This window comes from Meles meles, chromosome 2, assembly GCF_922984935.1.
Source record: "Meles meles chromosome 2, mMelMel3.1 paternal haplotype, whole genome shotgun sequence".
Lineage (NCBI taxonomy): Eukaryota > Metazoa > Chordata > Mammalia > Carnivora > Mustelidae > Meles > Meles meles.
This window is the reverse complement of record NC_060067.1, coordinates 28,066,399-28,081,920: the sequence shown is the minus strand read 5'-3', so window position 1 is coordinate 28,081,920 and position 15,522 is coordinate 28,066,399. Positions and strand designations below refer to the sequence as shown.

Below are 15,522 nucleotides of genomic sequence, written 5' to 3'. Positions count from 1 at the left end.
AAAATCTCAATATTTGTTGAGTTATCTAAACTTAAGCCATACTAGTCATACACTGAAAAAAATGCCAAAATGCCTTCATCTCAAGCTCTGGTTACTGTCAAAAATGTAAAATACACTGTCAGCTTAATAAGAACATGAAAATTCAACTAACTAAAATAGTGAGATCTAGTAACATTAGTTTGGTTAACTGTGAAAAAATACAGTATTTTCCCAAAAGTTACCAAAGCATTAAAGCACATACGACAAATCTATAGCAATTATAGTTTAAAAAAAAAAAAGAAAGAGTATCTATAATAATCTTAAGGAAAAAAAAAAAACACCAAGAAAACTAATACTTACTTATTTTTGGTCAGTCATTAGCTTGGAATCTGGCTTACTTCTCACAGGCCTTTCCAAAAGTCATAATACTAGTAGTTCCAACGTCTTTTAAAAAGGTTTCCTTTAACCAACCGCTAACGCAGCTGGCCTGAGGTTTTAACCCAATCAGAGCACCAATCACATAAACCCCAACACAAAGCAAAAAGAGAAGAGAAAACAAAAAAGCGGCCCTTCCAAGATCCAGCCCCAAAGAAGATGCTCGCCACCCCCAGGAAGCATCTGTCCATTGACCTAAAATCATACTCGGCAACACAAAAGGCTCATTCAAACACTCAAGATTATTTTTAACCTGCAGGTCATTTCCTTAATCCAGCAGCTTTTCCTTTTTTTTTTTTTTTAAATTATCAGATTTGTCTATTTCATTTAAAATAACCCAACAGGTTAGAAATACTGGCCACAAATCAGTGTATCAGATGAAAACTCTTTCGAAAGACAAGCGAGGGAGGGAACAGACAGCTAAAAGGAGCCCAGATTGGCCAAGCACCAGCCCGCCTTTCTCCCCACCTCAGGCAGCTGGCTGTTAGCATTATCTAGAGAAGCCTCCAGACTTGGGGTCTCATCTCTGATCTGAAGCACTTCTTCTGCAGAGACGCTGCCCGTGGAATCTTGACACTGAAGGAGTAAATCGGGAGGGTCCGGCCTCGTTTCGTCCGCGGCTCCATCACTGTTCAACTGAAGGGAGAGACAGCAGAGTGAGGAGTTTGCTCACGAGTCGGGGATGGTCACAAAGGCCACAAGGAACAGACTGTCTGTCATCAGGTAGGTGGGGAGTTTTGTTAGAAAGAGCTTCTTTGACCTCCTACAAGGACCTCTGCCCCCCTCTTCTGTCTCTGCTGGAATCGGTGCTGCCTTGGCTCACACAAGGTAGGTCTCACTAAGCAAAAACTACCAACATGGAAAAGCCCTGCGTAACCATGTCTACTTGACCTGAGAGTCATTAGTTTTTGGCCCTATATGTAATTTTTAAAAATTTATTGTTTGAATTCACATATGATGTACTACTAGTACAGAGGCAGACTCGCCATCACTCGGAGCGAAGAGGCGACGGTCTCAGCCGCTAAGAGGTGCGCAGCCTCTGCGTAAATGCTTAGTCCTGCCGCGCACGGAATGCTGCATTAGCGGTGCAATTTCAAATTTTCATTTCAGCGTGTGCATTGTACCCACGGTGAAATGAAAATGAGAAAAACCAGGACAGAGTAATGATGAGGCTGGAAGTTAAGAGGGAAAGCGCGAGCTTTCTGGGAAGCCGTCTGGGATGGTGACCGTTTACCATCTGCGTGCGTGAGAGGATCTGGCTTGCGGTGAGCGCCGCTTCTTCCTCGGATGACTCGTCTGTATCCTCCTGGTTGGTCAGGTTCAGGCTGGGGGTGCTGCTGGAGCACTGGTACTCCTGCAGGGACGGAGTGTCCCCCTTGTCAATACTGTCCAGCGAGCGCCTGCGGACTCCCCAGTTGAAATTGTCCATACTTTCACCCTGAAAAAGTAAGACGTGGTTTCTAAGACGCAGGCAGGGGTGCCGGAGGCAAACATGCTACACCAGGAAAACACGTACCCGGATGAAAAGCACTTAATGCATCATCGTAAGCAGAGTTTCAATCAGCCCTTCAATGTCTCGAAACTTTTAAAAACTTCCTTAACTATTTATTCTTAAAGAGATCAAAAGATTTGGTTGATCCTGTTTTCACTAAATAGTTCTCTGGACTTTCTGTCATGTGTGACCGGGGACCAACTCAACCTACCATCTAGGCCATTTCTACTCTAACACACAAACACGGATGAGACCGTGAAGAAGACACATACATCACAAACGACAACACGTAAACGGTCCACAACACCAGGCTGCAACTTACCTGCAGTTCCTGGTTAGCAAAAAGGAAAACACACAGAATTAGAAAGAACGAAGACAAACATTTAAATATACACTACACTTTGGGGAAAAACTCTTTGTGATTTCTCAAACCCAAAGACTGATTCAAGCTCTGGATTAAGCTCTGAGTAGGAAGCCAACAGGTGATTCAAATTACTTTTTTATGCAAGGTATATTATGAAGAAGTCAGAGACAGACACTTAAAACAACATTTCTATGATACACTCTGGCAACACGAACTTTAGGAAAATCTTCGAAATTTACATGAATTTTAATACTTGATACGATGCAAAACTGACTTAAAATACCCACATTCAGTCGACAACATACAGGGTCACAATTATTTTAGTCTGCAGGATGGTTCTGGCTAAACCCATTTTTTGCTATAAAACAGTTTAAAATCAGGATCAAAGCTATCAGAAGATAACACTGGATAATGTCAAAAGGTCAAGAGGAAATAGGACAGATTTCAATTTCATGCCACTTATGGATTTATGTAAGTTACGTGTTGGTTACTTTAAACCGATCCTCCTCCTGCAAGGATGTAATTCTTATATTCTCTCATAAGCCCTGATGTGACAAGTTACAATGATTTGGCCAGCCAAATAGGATTTCGCTTCCTTTTTACTCAAGAGGGACAGTCCAGAGTAAGGTTTTCAATTTTTTTTAATAAAGCAAAAGAATAATTCTTTTTTAAAAAATATTTTATTTATTAGAGAGAGAGAGAGAGCAGTTCTCTCTCTCTCTCTGAGCAGGGAGCCTGACTTGAGGCTCGATCCCAGGACTCTGGGATCATGACCCAAACCGAAGGCAGACACTTAACAGCTGAGCCACCCAGGCACCCCAGGAATACTTATTTCAAATGAGATTTAAAATGGAAGTCAACCATGCAAAACTGATGTACAAAACCCAAACTGCCCTGGTTGAAAACAGGTAACCAGGAGCTCTGCCCATTTGGCCCTGGAATCTCTCCCTGTTTCCCAGGATATCAGAGACCCTAAAGGTCAAAGTTTGAAAAGCTATCTTCCTACAAGATATTTCAAATATCATTATGTAATGGCATACAGCCCTCAATCTTTATTTGGTGAATGAATGAATATGCACGGGGAGCTTTCCAGGTTGGAGGTGTTTTAGAAGTTTAATGAATAGTCCCATTTGTTTTATAGCAAAGTGTTTCCTATTACCCTGTTTTAAGCAAGAACTATATTTAGGTTTTAAAAAATCTTTATTACTTGATTTGCCTAATTTATGAGGCATAAATTAGCTTTCCAGGTTGGGGTGTTTTAGAAGTTTAATGAATAGTCCCATTTGTTTTATAGCAAAGTGTTTCCTATTACCCTGTTTTAAGCAAGACTATATTTAGGTTTTAAAAAATCTTTAATACTTGATTTGCCTAATTTATGAGGCATAAATTAACACCACCCTCCCCAAATCACCGACCTGAATTATAGAAAAAACTACATTAAATATCTCTAATCTAATTTGACTAAGGTTCCATTTAAGAACAGTATTTTGGCGGGGGCGGGGGGGCACCTGGGTGGCTCAGTTAGTTAAGGATCAGACTCTTGATTTCGGCTCAAGTTATGGTCTTAGGATTTTAAGATCAAGCCCTCCCTGCATTGGGCTCTGTGGAGCCTGCTTAGGATTCTCTCTCTCTCTTGCTCTCCCCCGCCCCCCTGCCAAAGAAAAAAAAAGAAAAAAAAAGCCATATTTTTACTACTGACATGTTAGGTTATGGGATAAACTTGGAAGCATTTATAGAGTTCTTAAAAAATAATAATAATAATAACCTTACCATTACAAACGTGTCAGGAGCCTGTCTGCCTTTAGAAATTGTAAACTCTCAAGTGAAAAAAAGCAAATAACTACAAAAGATTTAGAAGCTGCTCATGATGTCCTCAAGGTAGGGCCGCAGGCCTCTCCAATCCATCACACTTTCTTGCCTGATTATTCAAGCCAGCCCTATCTCCTACAACATGCTTTTCAAATTGGGGATGTGAAATCAATTTTAGAGGGTGATGGCCTGCCATTTTGGGAAAAAAAATGGAAGAGAATAGGAAATATCAGTGTGCATAATAGAGTAAGGCTGCATATTCTTTTTTTTTTTTTTTCAGTAATCTCTATGCCCCATGTGGGGCCCAAACTCATGACCCCAAGGTCAAGAGTCATACTGCACTGACTGAGCCAGCCAGATGCCCAAGGTTGCATATTCTTGAAACTTTAATTTAATTTAAACATTTTTAAAGATTATATTTATTTTATTTTAGAGACACAGAGAGAGAGTGCATGCTTGAGCAGGAGGAATGGCAGAGAGAGAGAGTCTGCAAGCAGACTCCGTGCTAAATGGGGAGCCCTACGCAGGGCTCCATCCCTGGACCCACGAAATCATGACCTGAGCCCAAACCAAGAGTCAGAGGCTTCACCGACTGAGCCACCCAATCGCCCTGAAACTTGAATTTTAAAAGTATATGTATTTAGATACTTGGACATGATATAAAATGTATTAACTATGGATTATAGTTTTAAAAAAATAACTTTAAAAGCCACTGCCCTACGTGGTGCTGAATAATACTTGTTTTGAGGCTCTGGTGAACCCAGGTCTGTGGGAACATGTCAGTGGTGAGCCATTATGGAAGCCTGTCCACTGCCAAGCTAGCGCAAAGGCATCAGTTGGACCCAGGGCCACCATGTGCATATCCTCCTTGGTGCAGGGAAGGCTGAAGCATGGATGAGGACCTCCCTAAACCGGTCTCCTCTCAGCAGCTAATGGTGTGACATGGCACAGGCCATTATGTTTCACTCCCCCTCACCTATCAGAGCCAAAGGAAAACATCCCTTCGGGAGGGTTAATGAATGCGTATGATTCATCCTATCAGTCATGACTTATGAGTGACTTTCAATTCTTCGGGGAAAGACATCTCAACGGACAGTGGTGTGGATACTAGACGACAAGCCATTAAGGGCTTCCGGAATAGAGATATTTATAAACATTTTAGAGTGCACATGTTTTAAACCCACGTGCCATAGACATTTCAGGTTTAGGAGCTGGAAGTTTAGGGGACTGAGCTACAGATATAGGTCCCTATATAGTCCAACACAGTCGAGACAATCCTATTCTCCTCACCACAATGACTGTTCTAGAAATTAGCTAAAATGTTCCAGTTTGACCCAATCATACGATGGGAAATGTGCTAAAAACGTTTAGGAGAGCAACTTCTCCACTTCCACTTCTTCAGCACAAGAGCATCTCTGAAGTGACCCTCACTTGCTTTGAACCCTGCTGCATGTGGACATAAGCATCTGGCAGAGACCTGCAGAGAGGGGCCAAGCCTAGCCGGCTGCAGGGACATAACCAGAGACCTCACTGAGCCGTAGCCGAATAAGCTCTACCTCTGGCCTCTCTCAGTTCTGCAAGCTAATAAATCCCCTTCTGACTTAGTTTCCGTTTTGAAATCACCTGCACTGACACACAACTATCAACTTACTCTAGACTGACTTGGTGTAGAGGAGAAAGCTCTCTGGTGCTAAATGAAATGAGTCATTTGGAGGCGCTGGCTACATCGTGAAGAAGAAAATGGTGAGGATGTCACAGGTGGAATACCGGTCATGTGCCACAGGAGAAAGTTCTAGAAAGCTGAAGCCTTTGTACTCACGTAAGTTCATGTAATTTAACTTAACTTAGTGTAAGCATCTGTACTTAATTCTTTTTTTTTTTTTTTTAATTGTTTTGCTGCATATTAACTTGTTTGGCTCATGTGGAACATTTAAGTCTAAGCACGCCCTAAATTAAAGACCTACTTTGGAAGAAACCCATTTTTCACTTTTTATTTTCTGGGGAAAAAATTAAAAATTAGATTTCGTCTTTCCTCTTTTGTTTCAGACAACTTCTGCTACTCACTAATCGTACTAATCATGTTTGTTCCCAATTTAGATTTTTACCTTCTCCTGTTTTAAAAAAAATTTGATGGATGTATATATATGTATCTATAGTTTCTCAAGTTTTTATTTAAATTCCAGTTAGTTAACACCTAGTGTAATACTGTTTCAGGAGTAGAATTTAGTGATTCATCACTTCCCTACAACAGCCGGTACTAATCACAAGTACCCTTCTTAAAACCTGTCACCCATTTAACTGGATTTGTACCTTCTTGACCTTACCAAGTAAAGATCCTATGGTCAAATCCTTAATTCTCATAAACTTGCAACTGTAAACTATAAATATGATAATGGAGAGCCCACATCCTTACCTCTGCGTCCTCCAATTCAACATCTAAAAAGTCAAAATCCTTAAAAACGCCAAACTGTTGTTCACTGCTATTATCTTCTGCAGCTACTTCTTCCTCCTGGATCATGTCTTCTGTTGTAGAAATTAGGCTGGTCTGCTGGTCACCAACTTCCAAATCCTCATTAGAAGAAAATACAACCTGAGCCCCGGCAAAACAAACAAACAAAAAAAGCCACCTGTCAGCTTTGTCACTCTGTGTCTGAGGACTGGTTGCCTGAGAAGCCACCACAGGCCTCCTCTGTCAGTGAACACCAAGCCTTAATCTGGTTTTCATGTTAACGTCTAACTGACTGAATACTTAATTACCATAACTGCCCAGTGCCACAGAGACCAGTAATATCTCTTTCATTCTTAGTTAATGCCATAAAGTAAGGGAAGCAAGAAGAGGCAAGCAAGGAGATGGAGGCATTTCCATTTCTTCACGGAACAACAGGATTTTTAAAACCTTTACACGTGCGGTCATGGTTACTCACTGATGGATTCTTTGGAAGGCCAGATTCTGGACCACAGAGTGAAAGCACATTCATTAGCTTTTCTCTTGTTCTTCGCTAAGGGGAAAAAAAATTCAAATGTCAGGATTACCGATCAAGAAGGCAAATTCTCAAGCTGTCGTACATACGACAAAATTGATCCTTCTATAAATTTTTGCTTTTGATGTTTTTACGTACCTGTGATAACTGTGGTCTTTTCCAACTAACAGGAACCAAAGCATTAGAATTAGAACCAGAAGAAGTGGAGGAAGTACTCCTAGTAACAGCAATGACCTTCGGTTTCCCATTTCTCCCAGCTGCGCTATGCTGGTCGCCATATTTATTTCCAATGATTGGTGTCTGCCCAGAAACAAAAATGGCGGTGTCTGACTCAGATATTCCAACATGAAAGGATTAATATTGTATCAATAAGGACTTTTATTTTTTTACACACAACCAAAAACAACAAAAGGTGAAAGGTTACTTAGTATGAAGTAGATGTTACAAAAATCAAAGGTAGTGATGTCTTTTTTTAAATTTATTTTTAAAAGTTTATTTAAGTCATCTCTACAGCCAACGTGGGGCTCAAAACACAGCCCCAAGATCAGGGCGTCTGAAAGAGCCAACCAGGGGCTGCCTATGATGTCTTTTTTTTTTTTTTTTTTAATCCAGAGACTTCGCTTTATTGAAAATGACTCTCTGAGAAGACTATACAGAGCTTATTCCTATTTTAAATAGAGATCAGCTTTCTTTAAAAACCCCTCACCGCCTTAAAAACTCCTCATGTCTCCTCAGGATTACAAAATACATCCTCTTTGAAACCTCAGAAAATATTAAGATGATTAAAAAAAAAAAAACACCTATAATCTTATCACTCAGATTTAACGTCTATTAACATTTTGGTGTTTTTTCCGTACGTATTGCTATATGCGCTTCAATAATGCACTTCTGCAAATATTCAAGTTAAGTAACAACTCCAAAGAGGAAGATATCTATGTAGCTTCTTACTCCAAATCTGATGTATAACGTTTCCAAATGTGTATCAGTAAAAATTCTATGATTATCTAAAACTCATTTATATTTATTCTGGCTTTGTGAGGTATCTTGAATTTATATTTGAAAATAATATTCAAGCTCATCTGTGTATCATCCAAGTCCCTTTATGATGTGGCTCCTGCTTATCTGCGGGACGTCAACTTCTACCACATCCGCCTGAAGCTCACACTCCAGTACAACTAACTTGCTGCTGTTTTCCAAACACATCACGTTCTCATGGACCTACATTTTGGCATATGCTGCACCGCTTGTATGGAATATTCACCAACCAACCAAACCTGCGATCATCTTTTAATGGGGACGCCAGACTTCCAAGGAGGCCTTCCCTGATACCACACACCCAGGTAATTACATGTGGACATCTGCCATGTGTTGGGGCCTTGTTTCCACTGTTGTCTTACACGTGAGCCCTGTGGACCTTGTGTGATTCATCTCTGCTCCCCCACTATATCCCCTCTGCCTACGCAGAGCAGGTACTTGGGAATTCTTGAGGAAACAAATTGAAATGAAGCGTATCAAGTGTTCTGAGACTTCTTACCACTGCTTTAGACAAGATAATTAGGAACAGGAAAGCCCGGTTTCTCCATCATGCCCTATGCTAGAATTCTGATATTAACTAAAAAATTAGCAACAAACATAGTTTCTTTCTGTCTAAAAAACATAACCCATAAGCCTGGGATAAATTGTAATACCAAGGCTAAATAGCAAAATAATTTTTTTTAATCTCTGTGATCCTGATTGATATAAAACCAATCAGATCTTTTTTTTTTTTTTAAAGATTTTATTTATCCATTTGACAGAGAGAGACAGAGAGACACAGCGAAAGAGGGAACACAAGAAGAGGGAGTGGGAGAGGAAGAAACAGGCTTCCCACAGAGCAGGGAGCCCAATGCGGGGCTTGATTCCAGGACCCTGGGACCATGACCTGAGTGGAAGGCAGATGCTTAAAAACTGAGCCACCCAGGCACCCCTGGATCTTCCTTTTTAAAAAAAAAAAAAAATCATTCTCAACTTCCTTACAATTCTTGTTCAGTAACGTCCTTCTTGAAAAATTCCTTCTTTGGCTTCTAAAAGATGATTTTCATGGCTCCAAGGCCAATAAGAATGGGTTCCGGTGCTGGGAAAAAAATTGGGGGTTCCCAACAAGGATCAAAATTTTTTATGTGAGATTTGTGTTAAATATGTGACCTAATAAAGGGCCCAGTTTCCCTTCTGCACTGGGCCCTGCGTCTCTGTTTAAAGTATTGGGCTTCTTGGGTCTTAGTTTATTTTAGTTTTATTTTTCCTTTCACAGTTTTAACTGTCACTGAAGATCCTACATGATTACTTCCATCCAAGTTTTCTTCCAAAACTTCAGATCTTAAAATCTAATTGCCTACTAGGCAGCTTATGTGTCTTAGTGTCAGAGTTGGTTTAGCCAAGACTGACCTCATCACCCTCCCCTTCAGCTAAGATCTGTTCTCCTTGCCTTCTCACTCTCTCTGAACGGCACCAACACTCATCTCGCTGGCAAAGCGACTGTCCTTGATGCCTCTTCCTTACTTAGTACACCTCCTCTCCTTCCCAGGAAATCCCATTTAGGACTTCCTTAGGCTTTCTGAAAACCAGCCCGACCCTCTTCATTTCCTTGGCAATTTCCTAGAGACATTCCAACATTATTATTTTTTTAAGATTATATTTATTTATTTGACAGATAGAGATCACAACTAGGCAGAGAGGCAGGCAGAGAGAGAGGAGCGAGCAGGCTCCCTGCTGAGCAGAGAGCCCGATGCAGGGCTCGATCCCAGGACCCTGAGATCATGACCTGAGCTGAAGGCAGAGGCTTTAACCCACTGAGCCACCCAGGCACCCCCAACATTATTTTTTAATTATTCTAACAGATTCCTTATTGACTTCCCTCTCCTCCACTCTCCTTCCATTCTGTTGCCAGAGTGAATTTCCCAAAATGCAAATCCTACTATTTCCACTCCAGTTACAAATTCTTTAAGAGCTTCTACTGCTTCAAGATAAAACCATCTTGTTATGATGCATACAAGGTCCTTATGATCTCGCCCCTTCCTGTGCTTTCGGCTTCACCTCCCATCCTACTCTACACCTCCATTCTCTAAAGTCTGTGCCGAAATTTCCAGAATACCATGCTTCTCGCACTTACAAGGCTTCATTCATACATGCTGCTCTTTCTTGCATTAATCTTCCCTCCCCAAACTCCCATATACACCTGTCAAGGCCTACTTCGTGCTTCAACACGCAGATCAGGTTAGAGGTACATGCTGTATCTTCCTACAGTACTTCTGACTTCCAACCAAAGCACTTCTCACAATGTTTACTCACCCATTTTCCCAAGAGTCTGTAGGCCTCCCCTAATGACAGGGCTTTTCCCCTAATGACAGGGCTTTTCCCCACCCTCTCCCCATTTTCACAGCACCTGTCGTTTCCCACTATTGAATGGGCGAATAAATGAACAAACGAGCATTTCTAATAAGAGCACCTTACCTCAGAGATATCAAAATGAAAATCTAAGGTTTTCCCAGGCAACTCCTTAGAGACATTATTAAAAATCTTGGTGAAGGAAATTTCAGGAGAACCTAGATCTCCTCCATAGGTCTTGGGTATATCATTGGGTACAACAAGACTTGCAGAGCGAGACACCACCAGTTTTAATATGTTAAGGGCTTCCTTCCAGTAAGGACTCTGGTTTAAAAAAATAACAGGCATATGAAAGTTACAAATACATATTTAACTAAGAACAAAAATTGAGTGGACACTGTAAGCAATGAAAATACTGTTTTTACAAAAACTTTTTATAAACCATTCATTTTGACTTTAAGGTCCTTTAACAGAGGGTCTGAGTTACAACAGGTAAGGAAATTATTTTCTCCTGTCAGATTTATGAGACATCATATACATAATGCTATCAACTCAGAATACCTTGCACTTGTAAATATTAATTTAGAAAGTCTATGTAGTAATCTAACCGTAGTGGTAAACAAAGGGGTTGTATATATATGAACTTTCTAGATGCATGAAGGTATGGCTTTAAGACTCCAAACTTAAAATATTTAAAGTCTTGGAGATGATTTTTATTTATTTTTTATTATTATTATTTTTAAAGATTTTATTTATTTATTTGACAGAGAGAGATCACAAGTAGGCAGAGAGGCAAGCAGAGAGAGAGAGAGAGAGAGAGGAGGAAGCAGGCTCCCCGCCAAGCAGAGAGCCAGATGCGGGACTCGATCCCAGGACCCTGGGATCATGACCTGAGCAGAAGGCAGAGGCTTAAACCACTGAGCCACCCAGGCGCCCCTTGGAGATGATTTTTTTTTTTTTTTTTTTTTTTTTTATAGTGGCTCTGATGTTAGTTTATGTTTTCTATTTATTTATTTTTTTTTCAGCGTAACAGTATTCATTCTTTTTGCACAACACCCAGTGCTCCATGCAAAACGTGCCCTCCCCATCACCCACCACCTGTTCCCCCAACCTCCCACCCCTGACCCTTCAAAACCCTCAGGTTGTTTTTCAGAGTCCATAGTCTCTTATGGTTCGCCTCCCCTCCCCAATGTCCATAGCCCCCTCCCCCTCTCCCAATCCCACCTCCCCCCAGCAACCCCCAGTTTGTTTTGTGAGATTAAGAGTCATTTATGGTTTGTCTCCCTCCCAATCCCATCTTGTTTCATTTATTCTTCTCCTATCCCCCTACCCCCCCATGTTGCATGCTTAGTGAAATAAGTCAATCGGAGAAAGACAACTATCATATGATCTCCCTGATATGAGGACATGGAGATGATTTTTAATGCATATTTTCTTTTTCAGATATAAAAAATTTTTAAAAAACTAAAAAAAAAATTAGATTTTTCTTGATGGCCCAAGCCCAAATCTGAATGGTAGGATCAGTATGATTTCTAATTTTGATTGATCATTACAGCTAAAGTGATGTTCTCAGGGGTTACCGAGTTGTATAGGGTGAGTTCTTCCCCTACATTTGTGGCTGTGTCGTCTTCTGATTGGCCCGTGGGGCTATAAAGAGGCCAAGTTATTGGAGTTATTAAGGTCTTTGAGTTATTTTTCTGCTTTTAGTTTTGTGTGTTTCTACCAACATAATTTAAAAATGATTTACAAGAGATACTTGTAGAGAAGAAGAAGAATCAATTTCTTTTTTTTCATTTTCTTTTTCTCTTTTCTTTTTTTTCAGCAACAGTGTGCATGTGCAAGTTGGGGCGGGGTGGGGGGGGGAGAGAGAGAGAGACTCTCGAGCAGGCTCCACACCCAGCATGGAGTCCCACACAGGGCTCGCTCTCAGATTTGGACGCTTTACCAACTGAGCCACTCAGGCGCCCAAAGAAGAATCACTTCTAATAAAGAATTTATAATATTTTTTAAATCATCTATTGAAAAGCATACACGTTAAAAAACTGCTTTTTTTTTTTTTTTTCTGACTTATGGTCCGAAAATTACACCTCAACCTGTGCTCTACATACTGTGTCCCGGTTGACCATTCTGAGGGGAAAATGTCACTAAAACAGTAACAATCCAATTTATTTAATAACATCTTGGTATGAGGATGCCTAAAGCACAAAATATTTGATAATTATAAAAACGTCCACATAGATATTGTGACATTTTAAGCACATACGTCACTGTAAAAAAAACAAACAAACAACAACAAAAAACAAGTAGTTTATATTTAACCAAGTTATGACATTTTTTTCTGACAGAAATAATTAGAAGCTCTGGACACTGTAAAAAGTTAAAACTTCTTCAAGGATGTTTCTATAAATTATACTGGTAGTTGTGCTTGAAATATAAAAAAGATTATCAGGAGGCGTTCCATTCTGTGAAATGTTTAATGTCTGAACAAAGCAGAAGTCACTAACTGTGATGGCCCATCAGCTAAATATGACCTGGATTCATATAAAATTTAAGAAATTTGGGTCAACATTTTGAAATTGGAGATTTTAGAGAAAAACCCACATTTCTAGCTTCTCTACAAAAGTTATATGTTCTTGCCACACTGGACCTGTCCTCCAACATGGCAGCCATTAGGGAAAGCCAAGTGGTGCCATTCACTTGGTCAGAAATCTATGCCCTCTTATGATCTCTCGCTTGCCCAGTGGACAAGTGAGCCTGTGGTTCTGAACATTAAAAAAAAAAAAAAAATGCATCTACACTTTATAAATTAGTAGTTCAATGTGGTATGTGTCTCTGTGGGAGACCCAGCAAGTATCTGATGAGTTAATTTCTTGTCGCCTTAAGAAGAAAGGAGAAATGTGCTTTCGAAAAAAATATGTAATTGTTATTTGGTGAAACATTACTCACTGAGAGAGAAGATAGAGAAGATAAACAGGGTCACCAAGGAATCTTATGCTTTTTGAATATTTGCATTCACTGACCATCAGGGGAATATAAAAAGAATTTGGATTACCTAACAGAATAATGGAAACCAACACAGTTTTATTACTTTCAGATATGGGCCACGACAAAACTCATTGCTAGCCAAGTTATTTCCATTTGTAAATTTTGCTTTAGCGAATGCAATATAACTGGAGTAGAAACAAAATATTAATTTGTTAAGGCTCTTAAGAGAGTTTTTCTCTTTGATAAGTTGTATCCACAATACTGATCTGCTCAGCAAGGCCTTTCTTAACAGGTAACTCAAAGGTGAAATTCAGTGCAGACCAGACTGGCTTGTCAACATTTACATTACACCAAGGTTGATTTCCTACATTGTATATATCTGGGCTCCCTGGATCAGACACAGAAAGCAAGTCTAAAACACAGACTCTACAAAGAGCTCTTCTGTTTCTGAAAGTAGTATTTGTTTACTATGTAGAACCTGGTGAGTAGCAGGAAGGCCCAGAAGAGTCACAAGTGTACTGTCCAGAGGTGACGAGAGCTGCCATCAGTGCACATTCTGTCCAGTCATTACTGAAATGTATATTCACAGACTGATTCAGCAAAACCAGGAGCCATGCCAATCCTACCATTCAGATTTTGCTTGTTGTCACTTACATTAAGAACATCTTTCCCATGTTGTAAATATTCCTGGAAACATGACTTACAGACTAACCTACTTCTCTACTCTTTGACCCTTAAAGGAGTTTTTTATGATTATAAACGGTTTTGCAATGTATAATTCTGTACATAAATCTTGTGGTCACTCACCTGTACATATTTGCCAATAATCTTTATGATTTCCAGATTAAACTGCTTGACTGGGGCAGCAGAGAGGTCAATGTGACTCAAAAGACTATAGATGATCTGTAGTAATGATTGCTGCATGCTGGACAATCCTTTTTCTAACAGCTAAAATAGTATTAAAAAGGATACTTTCATTAGGTTAAGGAAAATTCAATATTTGTATTTATGACATTGAAAACACAATAGATTTAATCCATGATTTTATGGTTAGATGAGAAATCCAGAAACTAATATATAATAAAGGTAAAAGATAATGTCTGTTACTGTTACTTGTTCTTGGTTGAGAAAGGATCAATAATTACTTTTCATTTTAATCTTAGTTTTTTTTTTTCATTTCCTTAACTAATTTAAGTTGACCACCATTTATTCTAGGTTAAGAAAAAAATCACTATACCACCATCACCAAAGAATACGTACCTCCAAACCATTCATACCAGGCACCTATCAGCTATGTGATCTTGGACAAGTTTCTTAACCTCTGAGCCATGATTTTTTTTTAATTTTTAATTTTTAAATTAACATATAATGTATTATTAGCCCCAGGGGTACAGGTGTGTGAATCGCCAGGTTTACACAATTCACAGCAGTCACCATAGCACATACCTTCCCCAATGTCCATAAGATTTTTTTAAAAATAATAAAATAATCACGTGATTCCTGGGTGGCTCAGTTGGTTGTGTCTGCCTTCGGCTCCAATCATGATTTCAGGGTCCTGGGATCGAGCCCCATGTCAGGCTCCCTGCTCTGCTGGGGAGTCAGCTTCTCCCTTTGCCTCTGCCCTTCACCACCCACCCCTGGTCGTGCTCACTCTCTCTCAAATAAAATCTTTAAAAAAAAGTGATCATACTATCTAAACTTCTTATTGTTTATGTAACTGGTTTCAGTACTGTTGTCAGTAATGATTTCAGAATTAATAATAATAATAATAAAACAAGGATAACTTACACTACTGAGGGTAACATCTGGGGCAAAGCATTCTCTCTACAGAGTGAAAACCAGTCACAATATGTGGTACACACAGGCTGTCCTGTCCCAGCTCCAGATTCCATGACCCCGGGATGGGAGAACTAGGGCTACGTTAGTGGTGAGCTTCATGGCCACACCAATGGGAAGCTGATCTAAGGAGTTTGATTTCAAAGCCAATGAAGGAACAGGCTGAAGAAGTTAGCCTTGGTTTTGTGTTGGCTCTTGTACTAAAGGTGTAGGTACAAGATAAATCTAGCTAGAGACTTGAATTTATTCAGGTTAACAACTTGCTACACAGATAGTTC

General features: G+C 39.8%; 1 protein-coding gene across 13 annotated transcripts in view; it reads right to left on the bottom strand.

The window, feature by feature from the left end:
* The window catches only part of FRYL (FRY like transcription coactivator), a 259,514-nt gene that overhangs the window by 24,814 nt on the left and 219,178 nt on the right, over nucleotides 1–15,522 (bottom strand). For 8 of the 13 annotated variants that reach the window (XM_045986638.1, XM_045986649.1, XM_045986574.1 and 5 more), the window contains 8 exons: nucleotides 14,216–14,356; nucleotides 10,550–10,747; nucleotides 7,199–7,360; nucleotides 7,004–7,078; nucleotides 6,493–6,669; nucleotides 2,229–2,237; nucleotides 1,649–1,852; nucleotides 883–1,050 (listed from right to left, as the gene is read on the bottom strand). In XM_045986638.1, coding sequence (XP_045842594.1) covers nucleotides 883–1,050; nucleotides 1,649–1,852; nucleotides 2,229–2,237; nucleotides 6,493–6,669; nucleotides 7,004–7,078; nucleotides 7,199–7,360; nucleotides 10,550–10,747; nucleotides 14,216–14,356 — 1,134 coding nt within the window. Of the gene's footprint in view, nucleotides 1–339; nucleotides 1,051–1,648; nucleotides 1,853–2,228; nucleotides 2,238–6,492; nucleotides 6,670–7,003; nucleotides 7,079–7,198; nucleotides 7,361–10,549; nucleotides 10,748–14,215; nucleotides 14,357–15,522 lie in introns of all 13 variants that reach the window. The other 5 variants (XM_045986591.1, XM_045986621.1, XM_045986606.1 and 2 more) reach the window with 2 other exon arrangements.